Source organism: Lepisosteus oculatus, chromosome 9 (genome assembly GCF_040954835.1).
Source record: "Lepisosteus oculatus isolate fLepOcu1 chromosome 9, fLepOcu1.hap2, whole genome shotgun sequence".
Taxonomy (NCBI): domain Eukaryota; kingdom Metazoa; phylum Chordata; class Actinopteri; order Semionotiformes; family Lepisosteidae; genus Lepisosteus; species Lepisosteus oculatus.
In genome coordinates, this window is record NC_090704.1 from 37,333,297 (window position 1) to 37,356,789 (window position 23,493).

The 23,493-nt window shown below is 36.1% G+C and overlaps 1 protein-coding gene and 1 long non-coding RNA gene across 5 annotated transcripts in view; one reads left to right on the plus strand and one right to left on the minus strand.

The window, feature by feature from the left end:
* LOC138241268 (uncharacterized) overlaps window positions 1–23,493 on the plus strand; it is a 107,043-nt gene that overhangs the window by 75,933 nt on the left and 7,617 nt on the right. For 2 of the 4 annotated variants that reach the window (XR_011190474.1, XR_011190472.1), the window contains exon 6: window positions 2,557–2,790. This is a non-coding gene — a long non-coding RNA (uncharacterized lncRNA). Of the gene's footprint in view, window positions 1–2,556; window positions 2,791–4,335; window positions 7,471–23,493 lie in introns of those variants that run through there. The other 2 variants (XR_011190473.1, XR_011190475.1) reach the window with 2 other exon arrangements.
* Window positions 7,461–23,375, minus strand: LOC102682721 (myosin-1B). The gene is made up of 41 exons (XM_015356026.2): window positions 23,361–23,375; window positions 23,050–23,089; window positions 22,366–22,581; window positions 22,068–22,211; window positions 21,832–21,988; window positions 21,558–21,585; window positions 21,356–21,467; window positions 21,166–21,258; window positions 21,022–21,085; window positions 20,813–20,911; window positions 19,990–20,093; window positions 19,770–19,908; window positions 19,072–19,190; window positions 18,828–18,977; window positions 18,577–18,747; window positions 18,170–18,479; window positions 16,683–16,753; window positions 16,454–16,541; window positions 16,138–16,255; window positions 15,919–16,042; window positions 15,471–15,607; window positions 14,907–15,162; window positions 14,401–14,643; window positions 14,139–14,315; window positions 13,914–14,059; window positions 13,735–13,825; window positions 13,174–13,563; window positions 12,965–13,091; window positions 12,764–12,882; window positions 11,884–12,080; window positions 11,610–11,793; window positions 11,354–11,519; window positions 11,143–11,267; window positions 10,746–11,054; window positions 10,130–10,333; window positions 9,913–10,038; window positions 8,755–8,925; window positions 8,563–8,667; window positions 8,364–8,459; window positions 8,012–8,146; window positions 7,461–7,586 (listed from the first exon to the last, which is right to left on the minus strand). The coding sequence occupies exons 3-41, from the start codon at window positions 22,567–22,569 to the stop codon at window positions 7,566–7,568; spliced, it is 5,820 nt and encodes a 1,939-aa protein (XP_015211512.2). The 5' UTR covers window positions 22,570–22,581; window positions 23,050–23,089; window positions 23,361–23,375; the 3' UTR covers window positions 7,461–7,565.

Here is a 23,493-nt window from a genome sequence, read left to right on the forward strand (position 1 = left end):
GAATCAGTTAAACTCTCCAAATATACCTACTCTCCAAATGTTTTCACTACCACAGTCAGGGAAGTTAATGTTTATTTTATCAAACTAAGGCCTCAGGGCAGAATCTGTTTAGAAGCCAATGTTTTGAAAGGTGAAAATTAAAGTTTATATTTTGAAATCTTTCTTCAGCCAGCTATGGCACAGACATAAGACTACATAAAGAATATGTTGGAATGGTGTCACTGTAAACTTTGAACTCATCTCACCTGTCTTAGTTGTTCATGACTTGATTTAAGATGCCTAACAGAAGGAATTGAACCAACTGTGGAAGTGGATTAACAGTGCATCTCTTACTGTCTTCACTGCAAACCAGGAGCAGAAAGTATGACAGTTCAGTGTCTGTCTATTTGAAAAATTAAATTAACATAATTTGATTTATTTCACAATATACAAAATAGATATCTAATAACATATACAGTATAGAATCTTATTTGCACTCTTTAATGTGTATTTAATTTTACTTTCCAGATATGGAATACTTTTTGCCCTTAAAATGATCCCAGAGATCGCTTTGACATATACAGTATGAAGAAAACATATTTCTGCTCACAGCTATTGAATCCACATATTGATAGATCTGACCTACAGTATGTGAATAAGAAAATTGTGAAAGTTGAACAAGACAAGACAGGAAAAAAGAAAGGGTGCATCAGAAACAAATGAAGGAATGATTGAGTTGAAAAGGAAAAGAAGAGCACTGTGCTATATGAAAGCTGGTTACAGTTCTGCTGAGTCTGTGTCATGTTTTCTCTAAGTGAAAGACACATGTAGCATCGGTATCCCATGTCTTATATCCATGCATGAATGTAGTGTCAAACAGATGCAACAGGAAACAATTTCAGAGGGCTCAGACTGTCAAAAAAGGAAAGGAAGAATTCTGTGCTATATGAAACCAGTAAGTGGATCTGCTGAGTTTATGCAATACTTTCTCCAATGTAAGGAATTGTATAGAATATCTATGTCAGTGCACTTATGACACTGGAGCAACTTTCCCGTTTAAGAAATAAGCCACCAGGCTACATTCAGTGTTACAGTAATCAAAGGCTGCAAAAACATTGACGGGGCTAAGTGATAATTCTCAACATAGACAAGTTTAAAAATGATCTTTCTGAAAACATTACTATGCAGGTATTACAAAAAGATATGTGAAATGTCTATGAATTATTGTGGTAACTAGGTGTAGTATATTTGAACATGTTTTACACTGTTTTATGATGTGCAGCGGTATTTCAGGAAACCCAACAGTAAATTGAAGGAATAAAGAAGTTTGTCACTTAAGTACTAACTCATATATTTTTTTCTATTTATATCTTGAATCTTGCCAATAATTTATAATTAAATAAGTGTTTCCCTTTTTGGAGGTATATGAGGGCTTTACAAGGTCATTTTTTCTGTTGCCATCTGTTGAATATGGAACAGGCAGCGGGTTTATTCCATGCTGAAAAGAAAAGAAAGGAAACAACGTTTCGGCTGTGGAGCCTTCATCAGTTTTGAATATGATTATTATTAATGGTAACAGCCCTTTACATCTGTGAAAATTTCAGTAAATACCGTACAGTAGTTGTCCGGTCTACAAATGCATGTTCTATAGCAGAATGTACCAGTGGAACTGCACCATTTCTCTGCTGGTTTAACGGTATCAAATGAAAATTACCAAACCAGATGTGTTGTTTGAACCAACTGGAATTGTTTGAGGTGACAAATTCCTTACAATTTTTAGCAACAGGTATCACGAGTGTAACACATACCAAAAAAGAAAATTTTGAGTGGTGCCTTATGCTGCAGTGGTAATTCCAGACATAACTAAGGAATTTGCTGTGTTGGCAGGAAGAGCCTTCATATTTATATTCAACACCAGAGCACTTGTAATGGCTTTCTGCAGTTACAGTAAGTTGCAGTGTTTTCCACACTGTTCACTTAGTGCATGATGTAATAATTTGGATTTAACATGGTAGTATATTTTATGTTAGTTTTAGTGTTTAACTGTTAGAGTTGTTTCTGTTCGTGTCATACACATAAATTAATGTTATATTTTATTCTCAGGATTGTGGGGCATGTTTAGCTTTTAATATTTTAGTAGATGAGTAAATCTAAGTGTCACACAAGGCTGTTATAATTGAAAGACATATGCAATATTTTTTTGGGATGGATATGGGAAACGCTCAACAAATTATTTGTATTGTATTAATCCATTGTTACTGTATGTTGCAACAGGGTCCAGAAGCCTAGATCTGTTGGATAATATGTACTATAGGTTAACTGACATATGTTGTAATATCCTAACTTTTTTATTACAGACAAAGTAATGTAGATTGTTTAATTTCCTCACTTAGCTGGGGAAAAAAAATCAAAAATACAAAACACAGTCTACTTTTTTTAAAACACTAAAAAAGTAATAATAATTGATTGGTTGCGGTAGTATAATATATCCCTACTCTTATAAACAGCTCTTTAATGACCAAGTCATTCTTCTACAGAGCAGTATCCCATGTTATCCTACTGTTTTGTTGGTTTTAGAAATTCGGGTCCAGAAGGAAGAGCACCACCTAATGATGCATCAAAGCCACTTACAGCAAGAACCTAATTTTCCTTGGATGTCTCTTGGAGCCTTTCCTCACTTCTGGAAATGCATGAGTTCAGGCCAGAAGGTAATAACGCAGATATAACTGTTACTTTCAAATAGTGTATTTATTTTAATGTGCTAGTTTATTAACCCATTATCTAGCTTTTGTAACAATAAACCCATCTCCTTGTTAGTTGTGTGTTAGCAAGTATACATATAATACATTATTATATATTATATGTGTTATATTTTCATTGTACAAGTAAGACAAAGTAATGTAAATTGTTTAACAATTTACATTACTTTGTTTATAATCAGCAATTCTTCTGATTATTATCATCATCATCATGATCATCATCATCTCAGCAGTAATTTTATTTTTACTTTTTAAGAGACATTCAGAGACATTCAGAGTCTGGTTGTGTTAAGGGACTTGGTAAATTCAGCTACTGTACATACACAAAATGTATGTAAACCACATAAGTTAGGTTAATGCTGAAAGAAAAACCAACAGTATATGAACCAGACTTTAAACATAAGTTCAAAGTTATAAGTTGCTCTCTGATAAGAACCATTTGTAACACAAGGTCCTGGAGTATCAGACAAAACTATAATTGTACACATTATACAGTTCATTGTGGAATACACTACAGACCAACTCTGAGTTGAAAAATGCTGTAATTGTTCCTTGTTATTATGGTATATTTTTGATTTTACAGTACAAAGTAGATGACTATTGTTTGGATTAGTAGAACCAGAGTTTTTATACATAGGTGCTTGGAGTTTCAAGATTGTAATGCAGTGTTAAAATAAAAACAAGATGTGAAAAATTAGTAGCTCTAGTCGTACCAGTCTGCTTTGATTTTTCTTGTTATTAAAGAAACTAGAATGTGGTTTAGGAATCCAGAGACTGAAAAGAAACTCTACTCTAAATGAATTCCAGATTTTAATTATTCAGAAAAACTTTGCAGTTCTGTACACCATCAGTGTACATCAGTATTAAAGTAAACAATCAGCCCAAGCAAAGTATCGTATTATTTCATTATTTTACTAGGAACTTAAATGTGATTGTGAAACCAAATTACTGAAAACACTAGAAAATCAAAAAAAGTTTCATACTCTATATATTTCTGTTATTAATGGCAGTAGTGGCATTAGTTGTAGTACCATGCTTATATTTTCCTGCACAATATCATATGATGTTTCTCTGATGGCTTTGTTAATTATGAGCATGTTTTATGACATGTGCAGTCTGGTCTAAGATGCCTGCTATGAATAGGTCTGGACACATACAGTATACATAGGCAGTGCAAGTAATACCATACATGCAGAGACTTCACTTGCAAACTGATCTGATGTTGGATCCGGTTCAGAATATTCAACATATTTTTATGACCCAAACATAAGTATGTTACGTGATCCTAAAGCATTTTCATCATGTTGGGGCAGATGGTAGAAGTCAAATACAGAAAATGATTTTTAAATTATTTTACTGAACTTGCTTGATTGAGAGTATTTATTCACAATGGCACAATATCTATAGTAATACTGTAAAGCTTTTTCTTCGGGCTGTAAAAAACTGTTTACACATTTTTCACTTTCCATAAGAAGGCTATATAGTGGGAACTTCATAAATATTTAATATTGATTTCAGCATTATAAAAAGCAGTACCTACACGAACTGTATATGCATTAAAGACATTCCTAATTAGTCTTGGTGATTTCTTTTACAGGTGTGTGAAAACAGGATTTTTTTTTATTTTGGACAACACCAGGAAAGAGTTACATCTGTACGCTTTAATAAATTTTAGCCCTGATGAAGATACAATTTTAGAGACGTGTGTTACAAAACTGACATTTTCAATGTATGTATTTATTGAATAACGGTATTGATAAAAATGATAATTTTAGGTCAGATTTAGTATACATGCTATTCCAATATGTTATCTACTGTAAATTGCCTTAGATAAAATAATAATTAATCGCATATTTATATAGTACTTTCTTATTGCACAGAATCACAAAGTGGTTTACAAATAGGATGTGATCCACTTCATCAATAGGAAGGTAATACATGTGGAATCCATTCACACAGCAAATTGGGTGAGAAATTGATTTAGCCATTTAATTGAGGGAGAACATTGAGGTTGGCTAGATTTTATAACCACATGGTGGAATTTAGCAAGGACACTGCAATTACTTCAACTGCTTTTACAAGAATAGTGCCAAAAGATCTTTATTAACTTTAGATCTTTAGTCTGCTTTAACTTATAGTGTGAAGGATGTCATCACCTACACACTAGTATTGGAAGAACATTTTGGAATTTGTGGTCCTTAGGAAAGAGTGCTATCTACTGGGCCATCGATGCACTTACTTGGCGGCCTTCCATCCCAGTACTGACCAGGCCCTGTATTTAGCAGTTGGAAAGCAAACATTAAGCTGCTAGTAACAGCAACCAAACAAGCTAGATGGGCCACATGGCCTCCTCTTATCTATACCTGTTCTTTCTTATCACATTATACTTATTTAAGAGCAAATGATCAAGGCTGTTAAAAACTCATTATGCTTTATGTGTCCTATAGGATGTCTAATTGTTAGTGTCTAACTTGAGTTTCATCCTTGACTTTCCTGTTCGGTGGTTGCTTCACTTGAGTGCGTGACTGGCCAGCAGACATGGGAAAGGACCTTGACGTGGTTCTGTTGCTCACAATCCTACGGACTGTGCCAACGCTTTCCCTTTTAAGGTCTATTCACACTGGGTCAAATGTATGAATATCATTGCAACAGCTAGAAAAGTAGATACAGGAACTTGAGTTTCATGTTCAGTTTTGTGGTTGAATCTCATACTTAAAAAAATCTAGATTGAAAAGTTTAGGAGTACCCAAACTGTTTAACTAACAACGATTTCTGTGGTGACACGTTTTCAATTTCACTTTTAAGACACGTACAATACAAATGATTGTTATGCATAGAAATCCATGACCTTTGATTTTCTATAACAGAGACAAAACAGTGATGTATATACATGTAATATTTATATACATATATATGAGTCATTCATATAATATGCTATATAAAATAAAACGCCAAAAATCTTTTATTTTGCAGCTTTTGACCACTTGGATACATTTTTAGAGCTACATATGTCAGATTATGCTAGTTTAAATCGATTAAGATGTTCAATTTTTATATTGTCCTTTTTCTATATTCATTATAATCTACCTGAAAAAAGCACTTAAAAATGTCTGGTGTGAATAGATCTTAGCGTGAATGTAAAATGTATTTTGAATCTCATGTTATCTTAATGTCTTGATTAAATACTGTAAAATAAAGAGCTTAAGAAATTGTGATTGTAGATGCAGTACTTTACATTTGAATGTTTGACAAAAAAGTATACTGAAGTTAAATATACTGAATTTAACCTGTTAGTGATTTTGGCCCTCAGAGCTATTTTCCACCTGGAATTTCCTCCCTTTAAATATTTTGTTATATCAACAAATATAACAGCAGAACAAAGCAGAAGCCTGGTTCAGGCCTTAACATTATGGGAAAAGTTGCCTCAGTCTGGAGAGAGGTTATTAGTAGGGCACTGCAGGGATCAGTATAACCTCAGAACTTCTTAATTTATGTCAGTGATCTTCTAAATTGTGGTAGTGAGTGAACCTTTCAAATTTACAGATGATAAAGAAGTTAATGGGGGTGCAAAACCTGACAAAGTCAGCAAGATGAAACTTTTGACCTGTGAAAACAGAATACTTAGGAACCTAATCAGGTTTTAAAAATCCTGAAAGGCATTTACCGAACATCTTCATCATCATCAATATTAGAAGAACCCAGGGCTACAAGTGATGATTAAGATTTGAAGAAATCAAGACAGAATATAATTCTGTACTCACAATGCCAAGGGGGCTGGGACAAACTAATGTTCATAGACACTTTATTGAAGATGATGAATGTCTTGGTGAGATTCATGAATCATTAAACTAACAGTACAAAAGCAAGCAAAATAAGAATATAACAGGAGTTACAACTGGGAGGCCATGACTGAGTACCTTGTTCCATGCTCCCACAACCCTTTGAGTAAGAGTCCCTCCTGTTCTCAGTTTTATATATACAGTACACTTTTAACTTGCTTTCTACTTGTGTCCTCTGAATTCATGGCTCAAATATGAACCGGGGATGAGGTCCAAATATCTTCTGTCCTTTGTAACCTTTTTCATATTCTTCCTTGCTTTTTTATCTTCTTCTGTACAGCTGATTGTCTTTGCTCAACAGATAACTAAGTGTTCTGATTCCCATCCTTTAGATTAACCATATTTCTGCTGTGGATTCCTATAGTTTCAACATGACTGTACTGTCCTTTATCACACTGTACCATGATTATCACACTGCACCATATGAATAATATTGTTCAATATACTAAACACTCTATAGAAATATTTATCTTACTTTATGCCTCGCTATTCTCATGGTCTGGTGTGGTAAAGGGTGGTGTAGTGAAGGCATGAAACCGTTGTAAAACTGCAGCAAAAAGTCTAAACCTCTATGGTAAATTCAACAAGATAAACGTTCAAATGAGAAGCTATATTTTTTTTTATTACAACAGAATGCACTAGTAAAGGGTTCTATCTTATAAAGGTACCTCATACCATTTTGTATGTCTGGTTATTCATACTCTGTATAATTTAAGGGAGTGCAAAATTAAGGTGCTGGGTAATAACAGAAGAACCAGGACTGCACTGGAGCTTCAGGTCAAAGAATCCAAAGTATAAAAATATGCACGTGCTCCTTGTGGATATAGCTAGAATTTTGCAGTGAAGCAATGGACATACTGGGAAATAAGCACAGAAGGCAAAATGAAACTTCACATGCTTTATTTAAGGTGAGAGGAAAGTGCTATCTATTATGATTCTGGGAAATCATATTGTATGAATTTCCCACAGGCAAATCCTGATACTTCTTCTACTCTTCTGCTTCTTTTCCCTTTGGAAGTGAAAAAAAATAGAATCCTTTCTTTAGTTGAATAGTCTTATTTCTATGCTCTTGATTTCTTCATCAATAATTTCTTAACCAAAGAAATGTTCATACCTTCTATTCTGCAAGAAAATCAGTTGTCTAAAAGTGATGCATTAATCATACATTAAAATGGACACATCTCATTCTCAGACTAACTTTCAAGGTGACTATTTCAAAGCACTGGTCAAGCATGTATTAGATTTTCTGATTGAATGCTAATATAAAATTTGTGCAGTTATAATACACAACTGCAACCCCTTTTTTCTACTGTCTTTTAATACCTCTTACAGTTAACATTTTTCTGAGGTGAGCCAGGAACTTCTGGTTTACTTTCGAGAAATATGAAAGTATCAGCAGTGTATGGCACCTTTTGAAAAATAATGGACACTAACCTTGGACACAATATCACGGCTTCTGGCTCTCAGCTTGTTGACCTGGGACTCGGCGATGTCAGCACGTTCATCAGCTTCTTCCAGCTCATGCTGCACCTTCCTGAACTTGGAGAGATGGGTATTGGCCTGTTCCTCCTGGAGGTATAAAAAGACATAAGTTTATTTACTGTATGTGATGTACAGAAATCTGCTGTGTAATAAAAAATAAATGTCAAGAGTTCATTAAAAGGTCAGTAATTACTGATTTTAATTTCCATGTTCGATCAAAAGGATACACTTTTGCTCCACTGCAAAAAAAGGGACCTTCAATGTTTCAAGACCAAGAAAGCTTGATAAATTATTTTTAACTTACAGCTTCTTCAGCCTGTCTCTTGTAAGCCTTCACTTTCAGTTGTAGCTTATCTACAAGGTCTTGAAGTCTAAGAACATTTTTTTTGTCTTCTTCAGCCTGGAAATAATTAAAGTTTTAAAATGAATCAATTTAATGCTGTGATCTGAACAAAAAACATAATTCTGAATATTTCTTAAACTTTTGTAAACTATCATATTACCTGATAAGTGAGCTCCTTGACTCTTCTCTCATATTTTCGGACACCTTTAATGGCCTCAGCTCCACGTTTTTGTTCAGCTTCGAGCTCATTCTCCAGCTCGCGCACCTGTAATTATTTATTGGAAATATATTAATCCACACTTCTTTTCATGTACACTGTGCATCAAAAATGATTGTGTTAATTATACCCCACCCTGGCCTCCAGCTTCTGGAGCTGTTTCTTTCCACCCTTCATTGCCAGCTGCTCAGCCTCATCCAGACGGTGCTGCAGGTCCTTCACTGTGATGTCCAGGTTCTTCTTCATTCTCTCCAGGTGAGCGCTGGTGTCCTGCTCCTTCTTTAGCTCCTCTGCCATCATAGCAGCCTAGAATTATAGAGGAGGAATATGCTGATTTAATTTATCTAAAGACCAGGAATTTCTTTTTTTTTGCATTTTTCACTCACCCAGTTGAATAACTATTTTCTACAGTTCAGCTCGTATTATTGTAAAGGAAGGGCAGACAGGCCTGCTCACTTTAACTTAATCTTGTGACATGCTACAGCACAAGATCCGTAGCAGCTCTCAGGAGGATTAGCATTAACTGGAGGAGCAGAACATCTGCAGCCATATCACCCTGTAACTCACAACTAGCAACCCACTGAAGCTAAGCAGGTGTGAGCCTGGTCAGTACCTGGATGGGAGACCTCCTGAGAAAAACTAAGGTTGCTGCTGAAAGAGGTGTTAATGGGGCCAGCAGGGGGCACTCACCCTGTGGTCCACGTGGGTCCTAATGCCCCAGTATAGTGATGGGGACACTATACTGTAAACCATCCTTCGGATGCCATCCTTCGGATGAGATGTAAAACCGAGGTCCTGACTCTCTGTGGTCATTAAAAATCCCAGGGTGTTTCTCGAAAAGAGTAGGGGTGTAACCCCGTCGTCCTGGCCAAATTTCCCATTGGCCCTTACCAATCATGGCCTCCTAATAATCCCCCTCTATGAATTGGCTTCATTACTCTCTGCTCTCCTCCCCACTAATAGCTGATGTATGGTGAGCGTTCTGGTGCACTATGGTTGCACTATGGGAGACCCCATTACCTGTAAAGCGCTTTGAGTGGAGTGTCCAGAAAAGCGCTATATAAGTATAAGCTATTATAATTATTTATTAATCTTTCACTGATAGAAGCAGGCCTGCATTTACTCAGGATAGTGCAGGAGTCACTATTTTGTGGAGAGCCAAGAGAATCCTGTCCTAATAACCTCGACCGTACCCATGTTCACCCTCAGCCAGTTGTGATCTATGTCTTGGGAATTTCTAAAACTTATGTGATTTAAGAAGAGTCTATAGCTTTGAAGAAATGTATAACTTACATCTGTAATAGCTTTCTTGGCTTTTTCTTCTGCATTCCTTGCTTCCTGTATGGCATCATCCACTTCACCTTGTAGCTGACTTACGTCAGTCTCAAGTTTCTTTTTTGTGTTGATGAGGCTAGTGTTCTGCGTATGTACAGAAGAGGCAACATTAGATCATTCTACTTTAATATTAATGAATATTAACTAAAAAATTAAAAGGAGGATTATTTTCAACCTGGGAATGTAGCAGTTGTACTCGTTCGCTTGCATCAAGCAGTTCCTGCTCAGCGACCTTACGACCTCTCTCTGACTGTTCCAAGGCAGCTCTCATTTCTTCAATCTCTGCCAGCATCAAGCTGTTCCTGCGCTCCACCATTGCAAGCTGCTCCTTAAGGTCTTCTTGAGTTCTGATGGCCTCATCCAAGTGAATTGTGACATCCTGAACACAAAAGGTTTAAATTAAGACATGAAATAATTGACAAGTCTTGATGAAAATGAGATTCCTCCATCTTTACCTACAGCAGAACCTCGATATTCACTAGTTCTACTCTCAATTACACCTATTCACTCAAGATTATGAGTGACCACCTTATCTGCATTTGCAGTAGTGCTGCACTGTTACAAACGATAAATGCACTCTTCTAACTAACTTACTAAGCCACTGTATTTCACTGTATAACAGTGATCAAATTTGCATTGTTAAAGTATTGTTTCTCTCTATAATTCAAGTTATTAAGTTAAGTTTCCAAATCATTATTCACAGAGACTTCAATGTACCTAACCCATGTGAATATTAAGGTTGTACTGTATTTACTTTGTAAGTTATATTGATGCCAACTTTTTTTACATACCTTGAGTTGTCCTTGGACATTCCTCAGTTGTTTCTGGGCTTCAGCAGCCTGACGGTTGGCATGGCTCAGCTGAATTTCCATCTCATTGAGATCTCCCTCCATCTTCTTCTTAACTCTTAGGGCATCATTTCTGCTCCTGATTTCTGCATCAAGAGCAGTCTGCATGGAGTCCACAATCCTCTGATGGTTTCTCTTCAACTGCTCCATTTCCTCATCCTTTTCAGCAATCTTTCTGTCAACCTCAGATTTCACTTGATTCAGTTCTAGTTGTAGACGAAGGATCTTGGATTCTTCGTGTTCTAAAGATGCCTGAGATTTTAGTGGAAAAAATTTTAATTAAAAACATATTTTAAATATTTTGGCACCACACAAATGCAGACATCTCACTCTCAGTTACCTCAGCTTCTTCCAATGCAGTCTGAATTTCAATTTTTTCTGATTCCACCTGCTTCTTGGATTTCTCTAATTCATGGATAACCTTTCCACTCTCTCCAATCTGTTCAGTGAGATCTGATATCTCCTCTGTAACAATATGATTTATAATAATTAAAAATTCCTCATGAACTATACAGTTTCATAAGATAAATGCAGACTATTTGAACACATACGTTGCAAATTCTTGTTCTCTCTTTTAAGAGTTTCAAGATGATCCAGAGCCTCTTCATATGAGTTCTTCAGCTTGAAAAGCTCTGTGCTAAGAGACCGAGACTCTTTTTGAGCAGTTTCCAGCTCAGCCTGGCTTTCCTCAAACTTCTGCTTCCAGTCTGCCAAAATCTAAAAGCAATTTAAAAGTAAAATTGCATATTTATATAAAGTTTTGTCATATGGAAACATTTTAACTTCATTGATAAAGCAATACAATACTTTGTCAAAGTTCCTCTGCTTCTTATCAAGGGCAGCTGCTAGAACATTTGCTCTCTCCACATCAATCATGAGGTCCTCCACTTCACCCTGAAGTCTCTGCTTGGTCTTTTCCAGTGAAGCACACTTGGAATTCACAGCCTCAATTTGTTCCTCAGCATCTTGGAGCCGCTGGGCAAGCTTTTTCCTGTGGAACGTGATGATTGTTAGAATTTGTTCAATCATTTTAGATTTCACAGTAAAGCACTTAGTTTAAGAGTAGAAATAATGTAGTTACTTGGCCTCCTCAAGCTCCTCAGTGCGCTGGATGGCGTCAGTCTCGTATTTTGTCCTCCACTGAGCCACTTCACTGTTGGCCTTGGACAATGAGCGCTGCAGCTCAGCCTTGGCCTCCTGCTCCTCCTCATATTGCTCCCGGAGCAGGTCGCAGTCATGGCGGGCAGACTGGAGACCATGAGCCAGGGCGTTCTTGGCCTTTGAAAAAAGTTACATGGGGTTAGTAAAATCATTTTATGAAATAAAACAATTTTGCAACTTACATAGTTCATTTTTGTGATTAATGTTTTAATGATTCAAGGGGGTAACACAGTAGTTAGAATTGCTGCCTCGCAGTGCAGGGGCTCTGGGTTCAAATCCGGTACTTGGGCTCTATGTACATGAAGTTTATATGTTCTCTCTGTGTTCACCTCAGTTTCCTCCTGGTGCTACAGTTTCCTCCCACAAGTACAAAGACATTTTGGTGGGTAAATTGGTTTCTGGGAAAATGTATGTGAGTATGAGCATGTCTGTGTGTCTGCCCTGTGATGGACTGGTGTCCTGTCCAGGGTGTACCCTGCCTTGTGCCTGTTTCTTCCCGGGATGGGCTCGGACTCTCACGCAATCCTAAATTGGATTAAGCAGTTAGAAAATGGATGGATGATTCAAGTGTTCAATATCCAATTCATCCTTAAAATAATTTATAAATAGAGTGGATGAACAGTGAAATATGAATCAGCAGAAACGGGTAGAAATTAAGTGGCCATTTAAAACTGAGAACAGAAAACACCAAGCCATGTCATTGAAGCTGAAACCCTGGCCTCATTCTAGAAATAGCTGCTAGATGGGCCAAATGATCTCCTCTTCTTTGTGTAACTATTCATATATTCCTATTCTCATACCTTTGTTTCTTCTTCAAGTTGCCTCTTCAGTTCTTCAATTTGCTGAGTGAAAGCCACTTTGTTTCTTGTCATTTGGGTAATTAAGGCATCCTTTTCTTCCAGTTGGTGTGAAAATTCACCTTATAAAATCAAATAAAAAAAAATATTTTAACAGGGCATTTTTTTAATGTAAGACTAAATTAATTATTTTATTTATTTTACCATTTTCTGTTTGAAGTCTTGCCCTTTGAGTACTCATTTCATTCATTTGACGAATATCCTCGTCATGTTTCGATTTCAATTCACTGAGCTGGTCCTCCAAAGTTCGGCACATCTTCTCGTAATTTGCCTTCAGATGAAAAAAAGTTTTTCTGTTGGTTTACTTTTTAATTACTATTCCTCAAGTAAAAACAGATTTTATTTATATTTACCTTTGACTTGGAAACTGATTCCATGTTGCTGGAGAGGTCATCAATTTCCATTTTGTACTCGCTCTTCTCCTTCTCCAGCTTCTGTTTGACTCTCTGCAAGTTGTCAATCTGCTCCCCTAATTCTGCCACACTGTCAGCCTGCTTCTTGCGGAGAGCTGCAGCTGTGGCTTCATGCTGCAGAGTGGCCTCTTCAAGGTCACGGCGGAGCTTCTGGAACTCAGCTTCACGTTTCTTGTTCATCTCAATCTGGGCAGAAGTTGCTCCTCCAGCTTCTTCAAGTCTTTCACTGATCTCCTCAAGTTCCCTGGAGAGATCAGACCTCTGCTTCTCAGCCTTGGCCCGAGCAGCACGTTCAGCCTCAATTTCCTCTTCAAGCTCTTCAATTCTGGCCTGTTAAGGTAACAAAATATAATTCTGCCTATATACTGTATATAATTACTATACAATCATGACAAATAGGCTATCAACATAACTTATCAACTTAACAAAATAAATTGACATTATGATATGGATCTATTAGACTGAAACAAACATATAATATAGAACATTTTGTGAAAATACCTGCAGTTCTTTAATCTTCTTTTGAAGTTGAGCACCCACAGTTTGCTCATCTTCAATTTTGCTGAGAAGCTGACTGATTTCAAAGTCCTTCCTATTAAGGGGGACATTAACACAAAGGAGTTAATTTCTGTTTGGTTTTATCTGCAAATGTGTGTTTTTCTAAGTTACAAAAATCTTACTTTTTTAGTCGCTCTTCTAATTGTTGTCTGTCATTTTCCAAATCCATTATGGATTCCTGGGCAAGTTTCAGATCACCCTCCAGCTTCCTCTTGGCTCTCTCCAGGTCCATCCGGAGTTTCTTTTCTTGCTCCAGTGAACCTTCAAGCTAGAATATTTGAACATTATTAATTGTAGTTAAAGCTGTCTCAAAATACATGAAGTATTTGTTTGGATGTGTCACTTACATCATCCACTTGCTGTTCAAGCTTTGTCTTGGCTTTAGTCAGAGTGTTGACTTTGTCCTCCTCTGCTTGCAAATCATCAAGAGTCTGTTGATGAGCCTCTTGGAGAGCTTTCTTCTCCTTGGTTAACTTAGCAATGCTTTCATCTAAAGCAGTCATTTCTTCTGTCAGGTTTTTAACCTACATGTGTTTAAAATTAAAGTTTTAATTTTTAGTTACTGCTGTATAAAAATGTAATTAGTAATATTCAATAAGAAATTCTAACCTTGTTTTCAGTTGCATGTTTCTCCTTCTCCACTTTGGCCAAGGTGAGCTCCAAGTCATCAATGTCTTTCTTGAGCTCAGAGCACTCATCCTCCAGTTTCCTCTTCTTGGCTGTCAGTTCGGCATTCATTTCCTCTTCATCCTCCAGTCTCTCTGATATCTCTTTCACTTTGGCCTCAAGTTGGATTTTATTTTTGATGAGTCCTTCACACCTTTCTTCAGCATCAGAGAGATTTTCGGTTTCCTGGAAAGAGATTGTATAGTTGGTAACAACTGAACCAGAGAGAATCAGGATAGTACAATGATTATTATTTCATATGATCAATTATATTTTAAAGAATCTGTTTAAGTAAAGAGATGTTCTGATGCACACAAACAATATTTCATGGCGAAAGAATTCTTAGAAACAATATTATCTTGTAGGCATGAGGAAAATATAGCTTTGATATTTGATATCAGATATCAGATACTAGAGAATTGGTATAATAGACTATATACAGTACATACTGATTGCACTTGCAATTGCAGATCATTTTTTTCCTGCAGGAGTGTCACCATTTTGGCTTCAAGCTCCTTTCTCTTGGCTTCTGATTTGGCCAGGTCTTCCTTGCACTTGGCAAACTCTTCCTTCATGTTGGCCATCTCCTTCTCAGCCTCTGCGCTCTTCAGAAGAGGCTTGATCTTGAAGTACAGCTTCATCCATGGCCAGTGTTTCACATTCATGAATGAGCGGATGTTGTATTGGATGGTGAAAATGGACTCCCTAAGCAAAAAAGTAAGTAAAAATATTGACTTCAGGATTAATTTTAAACTCTTTTAAAACGTTGCTGCGACTCACATAACTAATGTAACATTTTGATACCCTGGATTTGTATCTCATTCACAAAGTTATTCTTAAATAACTAAGATCAATATTTTATATTTTAAAACGTCTTGTATGATAAACTAAATGTTTATATAAGCTTATGAACTTTCTTTTCATTATAAACGAAAAGTTCACTCTTCCATTTGTGGCAGTTTTATTTGAATCTTTTAAAAATGAAAACCTTGTTTTCTAGCATTTCTATTCACCTTCTTTCCATCATCTTTTGGAATTCGACTCTCATCAGGAATCCACGACTCAGAGATTGGATGCACGTGATAAGAGCAGCCAATTTATCATCTCTCATCTCTTCAAGGGTGCCTAATAGACCAGCTTTAAAGAATACCTGTAAATGCATTGGATTCACATAAAAGTAACTGTAATTATTTTTTCATAGTAAAACTATTATAGAGAAAATTAGAAATAACATTAAGAATGAAAAATGGTTACATGAACCTTCGTATATTTAACGATTACTTATGAAATGCAACCAAATATATTTCATTATAATACTCAGGAAAATGTATATTTTATATATTAAAATAAAGAACAGCCATCTGTTAGGATAGAGTTCAATAATTTGTTTTTGATTTGGTCAAGGTCCTGATATAACTCTTGGGCTCTATGTAAGCTGAAACTTAACATTCAAAAGTTTACCTTGGTGTGCCCAAATTTATATTGAGTGTGATCAACATCAATTGATCCCAGTAGCTTCTCTGAAGCTTTCTTGCTGTCAATGAACTGGCCCTCTGGGATGGCACTGGCATTCAAAATTTTGTATCTTCCAGAAAGGGAGAACAAAGTTACATTATTTTTCATTTCTATAAATGTGTCTGATCATATACAGTATATCTTAGGCCTAAACTTTAATAGTACCTTTGTTTGAAGTCTCCATACAGGATTCTGCTTGGGAATCCCTTCCTGCAAATTCTGATACCTTCCAGCACACCGTTACACCTCAGCTGGTGAATGACCAGTGCATTTTCCATTGCTCCTGAAATAGCAATGAAACAAATCCGGTATTAATCATTTGTAATTCTTTTAGTTTATTTATTCACTTATTTATTTTTATTTTCCAATTTATAAATTCTAATGGTTTTTTTTCAGGACTTTCAGTTATTGAGCAAAGCCTTTGAAACATAAAGTTCACTTGGGATGCTGATATTATTGTTACAGTTATTGTTGTACATACCTGGTGTTTTGGTCTCATTGGGAATAATGCAACGTACAAAGTGAGGATGGGTGCTTCTTAAATTTGTCATAAGCTTTCCCAGGTTCTCCTGTAGAGTAACAGGTATCATATTGCCAAGTAAATGTCATGCCAATAATACAAGATAGGACTTTTAGTGCAAATGAGAAAAAAATGTAATTATTTGAGACACACATTTTAGGAAAGATGTTGGATATACTGTAGCACTTACTCTGAAGAGAGCAGACACCGTCTGGAAAGAAGAGCCCTTCTTCTTACCACCCTTCTTTCCTCCACTGCCCTCTTTAGAAATAAACAAAAAGACAATAGGTTTCCCTTTTCTTCTGTTTCTTAAACCAATTTTTAAGTTATCCTGCATAGCTGTACATTTAGGTCCTTTATAAAGAGCATACAAATGGAAACTTCAACCTTCAAAGTATTTAATTCAGGTATTGTAATTCATTGAAATTCAATTGAACACTACTTACAGTAGTTGTTCTGTGATGCACATTTTAAGTTGTATAGTGAAATAATTACAAATGAATGGCATTTCCAAAAAAAAAAACAGAATTAGAATAGACAGAAATAGACTGTGATTATAAAGGTTTATTTATGTTTTTTGAGTAGTTGATCCAATAAAGATACTCGTTAAAAGTGCAGGTTAAGCACTATTTTCCAATAATAGTATATATTTTAATGTTCTAAGTATAGATTGCTATGATTAAATGGTTGTCTGCAGGATTCCCAAGCAGCAGTATGCTACTAGGTCATAACAAATGAAAATGAAACGAAACACATTTACATAAATATTCACTGGCCAAATGACTAAACACTCTTTATCAGATGAATAGACTTTTAGTAGCAAGCTAAGAACAGTTTGCTTGAGGAGCATAAAATAAACCATCAGTTTTCCTTACCAGAGCATTCTCCAGATTTCAAACCTATCAAAGACTGGTGGAATTGAGGGGCTCCTGATGACTAAACTAGTAAAGATGTTACTATCATAACATATCACATAAGGTCATATCACTGGTTGACTATAAGCATGATTCTCCAACAAGCAGCACACAACAGACAGAGCACCACCAAAAATAAAATTGGATTTCATTGGCCATAGTCACTCATCTCAAGGCAAAATACCAAATGTTGCAAATTAATAGGTGCTCGACTGTAGGCTCACTAATATCATGAAGAGATGCACTGATTCTTGCAGCGTGCCATAAATATTTTTTTCTAATCATTTGGTGGTTCAAAGGGGTATGTCTACACACTCTTGTTTACCCAGTGCAGTGCAAGAGTCATTGCTGTGAATTAAGACTTAAAAAAGCACTTAGCAATTACAAGTTATTTGGTAATAAAGTGAAAAACACCACAATATTTAGAATAAACAAGGGTGTCTAGACATTAGCTCACACTACTAGAAAAATGGAAAGGAAATGGACTGAAGTATTTTAAAGCCCTGTAGAATATGTGTCTCATCATATTCAAGCTGTTTCTATTGTTTGTGTTATTTGCTGGTTTCCTAATATTTTTATAGTGATTGTATGTGGATTTAAGAAAATAAAAATAATTTCCATTCTCTTTAAAAGCAAATAGCCTGTTTTTGTTTTATTTTATAAAATCATTTTCTTAAAGCTACCTTACCTTCAGCAGAATTGTGCCCCTTTAAAAGTTGTCATTGTTTTTAAGAAAAATATGTTTTTTTTAATAAAATCATACCAGCTTCTGCAGAGGCAAAGCTGGCATAGAGCAAAGCCAGCAGTTTGACGGAGGATTTCTGGTACAGCTGCACAACAGACTCATTCAGGGGGTCCTTGTTCTTGTCCAGCCAGCCACTGATGTTGTAGTCCACTGTGCCTGCGTAGTGTACCAGGGAGAAGTGGGCCTCAGCCTTGCCTTTGGCAGGCTTGGGTTTTTGAAAGTTGTTGGACTTGCCAAGATGCTGGTCATAGAGCTTGTTCTTGAAGGTTGTGTCTGAGGCCTTGGGGAACATGCACTCCTCTTCAAGGATGGAGAAGATGCCCATTGGCTATTCAGGACAAAAAAGGTGCAATTATAAGATTATAAATAAATAGGAAAATGGTCTCAATATTGTCTTGATTTATAATAATTTTAATTATATATACCTTCTCAATGAGTTCAATGCAGGCAGCCAAGTCCATGCCAAAGTCAATGAACTCCCACTCAATTCCCTCTTTCTTGTACTCTTCTTGTTCCAGAACAAACATGTGATGGTTGAAGAACTGCTGCAGCTTCTCATTGGTGAAGTTAATGCACAGTTGTTCCAAGCTGTTGAACTATAATAAGAAAAAGAAGAAGAAATTATATAATTTCTTCAATAATTTCAAAATAGGAATGAAGAATTGTCTATACATACATCAAAGATCTCAAATCCTGCAATATCCAGGACACCAATGAAGAACTGTCTTGACTGCTTAGTGTCCAGCATTTGGTTGATTCGTAAGACCATCCACAGGAACATCTTCTCATAGACAGACTTTGCCAGTGCACCGACAGAATTATATACCTGCAAATGTAAAAACATTTAAAACATTTAAGTGTCATCAACATTAAATAATTTCTAAACTTTTAAAATTCACTGATGGTTCTTATTCACAAACCTGCTGCACAGTCTGCCCCTTGGTGACATATTCATTCCCCACTTTTACTCTGGGGTAGCAGAGGGCTTTGAGCAAGTCTGCTGAGTTCAGGCCCATTAGGTATGCTGCTTTGTCAGCAACTGAAAGAGAAATACATACATTATAAACATACAGCATACACAATAATTCTTAAAAAGTAATTTGTAATAACCTTCTTAACAAAGGTTTGGTAACTTCTCATGTTCCAACATTACAACACAAAGGAACCAAAAGATTTGATAATGTATTTTCAAATGTAGATTCCAGAAGAGCAAATCTGAAGGACGGTTAATACCTGAAGTACCTGTTCAGACATCTTTTACACTTTGATGTTCAATTAGTGTAAAACTGTAAGTTGTTAAACTCTAAGGTGAAGGTAGAAGTGGAGAAAGGTTATCACATACAGTGAACAATTAAGGAATTAATGATCATTAAGAAGTTAAAACTAAGATACAAAACACAAGAAATAACTGGAATTAATCAAATGAAAAGGGTCAAAGTGAATGTTTATTTCCATTTCATAATCAAGAATGTCATGGATATAGCCATGAAGACTATATTGCTTGTTTTTATATTGCTAACATTGATGGCATGCATTCACTTTCCAGTGAAAAAAATCACAATCTCTCATAGGCAGTGCATGTCCATATTGCTGTGCCTATTAAATCAAAAACATTTACCCTCAGTGCCATCAGGCTCGGCTTGCTCCTCACGCTGCTTCTGCTTGAACTTCATGTTACCATAGTGCATCACAGCGCCAGTCAGCTTGTAGATGCCAGCTTTTTCCTCAGGAGTGAATCCAAGAATGTCAATAGCACTCTGGGGGGGAAATGAAAATGTTTTTGTGAGTTTGATCTGCATTTCTTACATGAAAAGCTTCCACTAACCAACAGTACTTACGTCTGTGGCTATCAGCTCTTCACTGTCATCAATGCTGGCAACACTGATCTCGCCTTGACTGACGTAAGGATAGTCATAGGGATTGGTAGTAATTAGAAGCATTTCTAAATGAAAGCAAATAAATGAAAATTTGAATAGTTAAAATTTAAACAGTGGTGCAATTAGCATTAGCATAGGTTAGCTTTTGGAGCCTGGATTTAACTCCAGACCCGGATCTGTGTGGAGTTTGTACAGTACTGTATGTTCTCTCTTTGCGTGGGTTTCTCCCGCAGTCCAAAGACATATTGGTAGGTTAATTGGCTTCATGGAAAATGGGCCCTGTGTGAGTGAGTGTGTGTTTGCACCTTGCGATGGATGGGCATCCCGTCCAGGGTGTATCCTGCTTGTGCCCATTGCTTGCTGAGATTGGCTATGGCTCCCCCATGCTTCTTGGACGAAGCGGTTACAAAATGGATGGATAATTTAATTGAAAAATCATTATGAGTCTGAAGTAAATTAGTATAATAATGAATTAGTAAACATTTCCTGTAGATTACTAAACAAAGATAGCAATATTCATAATTTAATTGCAGTAAACATGAAATGTAGTCAATTGCTGGGACAAACTTGCTGGGAATTTCATGTTGTCTTTTGAAAATAATAATAGCACATTAAAGCTTTTTAGATGACTGTAACTATAATGCTGTATTAATTAATAAAAGTACAAATTTGTGAAAATGTGTCTTTGTGCTGTTACAAACATATATGGGAAGTGATGTTGGATGCAATTTTCCTGGATATACAATCCATACACGTACATACAACAAACATTTTTGTCCCTTACCAATGAGCTCTGGCTTCTTGTTTGACATAATCTGATAAAATATATGATAACTTCTTTCTGCTGAAAGCTGGAATGTTACCCTTGACTTCTCAAGCAAATCTGAAAATACATCCCACAAGAAAAGATCACAATGTTTAAATTGTAGATGTAAGGTATTGTACTGAATGTAACACTAAATTAAACTTAATCTGAATATATTTCAAACTCACAGGTTTCAATATCAGCAGAAGCCAGTTTTCCTGTGGTTCCAAAGTGAATTCTGATGAATTTACCCTGAAAAGAAAGTGGGAAGACATGAGAACTATGAACCCTTTCATTAAGGAGAATCAGACTGTGTGGTATGCAGAACTCACAAAGCGAGAGGAGTTGTCATTCCTCACTGTCTTGGCATTTCCAAAAGCCTCCAGCAGAGGGTTGGCTGAAATGATTTGATCTTCCAGGGTTCCCTATAGGACACACATACAGTATGTCAACAATGAAACTGCTTAAGGAGGGTTTATACTGTATATGCTGCTTGTAAAAAAAGAGGCAATATTTTCTAACCTGCATTTTGCCAGAGGTTTGCTCTTTCTTCTTGTCCCCAATTGCTGCGATTGTGGCAAAGTACTGGATGACACGTTTCGTGTTCACAGTCTTTCCAGCACCGGATTCTCCACTGAAGATAAAATCATGGATTTGTTTAGCAGTGTACACTAATTATATGAGTCTGATTCTGAATCAATACTTAGATGTATCAGGTACTTACGTGATCAGGATTGACTGGTTTTCTCGATCTGTAAAATAAAAGGTTTATTAGTGTATATAACTTTTAATGTTATACTGTATTTTAAAGCTCAACATATCAAATTCTTAATTATTCATTTTTCATAAAAAGGTACTTTTACAATATTTTGTATTATTATACTTTGAAGAATTATTTGCATTCATATTTATTTGTAAATTTATATATCTTGAAAAACATACTTCTGAAAAAACATATTGTTCAAGCTATATAAATGCTTTTTAGAAGAATTAAGTACCTGTGAGCATAAATTGATAGGCGTTATCAGAGATGGAGAAGATGTGTGGTGGAGCCTCTTGGCGTTTCTTGCCTCTATAGGCTGCTACAACTTCCTGATTGTACACTGGGAGCCACTTGTAGGGGTTCACAGTAACGCAGAACAGCCCAGAGTAGGTCTGAAAGGTAAAGCAATAAGATTAGAAATAGTAGCAGTAAGAATTAATTGTAGTATAACAGTGCTGTAACAGTACTTACATAGATCATCCATGCTGCATAACGTTCTTTGAGGTTGTACAGCACAGAAGCTTCATTGAGGTGAGTCAACATTGCCATGTCCTCAATTTTATCGAACTTGGGGGGATTCATTTGGAAGACTTGGTCTTCCTTCACTGTTAGAGTCTAAACATTCAGAAAAGAAGAAGGTAATTGGTAGCAATATAATTCATAGTTAATACAGGTCATGACAGTGATACACATACTGTAGAATTGGTTTTAGTAGTGCTAGTGAAAGGCAGATTTACAGTAACCAACTAGATTTCAGCATGACACTTACTTTCCCAGCCTCAGTTTTGACGGTGGCTTTGCCCCCTTCTTTGCTCTGGAGAACGCCTTTGACGTAAACCTCCTTGGGCTCCGTTACGAACACAGCTGTTTTGGCGTCAAATGGTTTGTTCTGCGCCTCAATTCTTTCCCTTTCCGGCTTGCGTAAAAACGGGGCAGCCGCCCCAAAAACGGCCATCTCAGCATCAGAACTCATTGCTGCAAGTCACTAAAAGGAAATACATTTATTGACAAATCTGTAACTACCTACAGTGTATTCAATTCTGTGGTAGGAACCAAATGGAATTACTGAGTACAATTCAATACTGGCTACTTATCAAAGAACAGAATTGTTTTGCGTATAATACTGAAATCTTTGTTCCCCCTTTTTATGTTTTTTTAATCACACTAGAAATTCCAGTGGGTCCCAGTAGAAATTAGCAACTGGTTTCCAATGGCCCGAATGGCTATTTATTGGTTTGACCTGGTTTATACTTCTCGTCAGTTCATTTATATTTCTAATCTAATGATTACCTGTAGAATGTACCACTCTGGTCTACAGTAAACACTGGCTGAAACGTTTTCTACTGGAATTTCAAATAGGTTATTAACTATTTATACTGTTAGATTTTGTATTATAAATATAGGTAGATTGCCACTACCTTGAGAAAGAAAAGATACAGAGATACATGCTTACCCTCCCTGATCCCAGGCAAGAAATACGGGATTCCTCAATTCTGTAAATTTAGAAAAGGACACATTATTCTACAAATGTGCTGTAAAATCACATCTATTATTTACCCTGCTATTAACAAGAGAATTTAATCGGCATGTCTATTAAATAAATATACATCTGTTAATCAAATATTAATCCTGCAACAAATTCGGCCAAACTAAATTAGTGGAGGGGTATTGCGCACTGTATGACTTGTAGAAAGTTTAATATTTACGATATTTTAATGCTTTATTATCTGCTACATGAGAATATATTTGTTTCGATTTTCTTACCCACAGAGGATCAGTTCATAAAGCATGGGCCTGGAAGAATGAAATGGCTTTTATAAAGGATTATTTGGCCAGCATCACTGTTGACCTCTATATTTGGTATTAAACATTTTAAGGGAGGCATAACACGTGTACC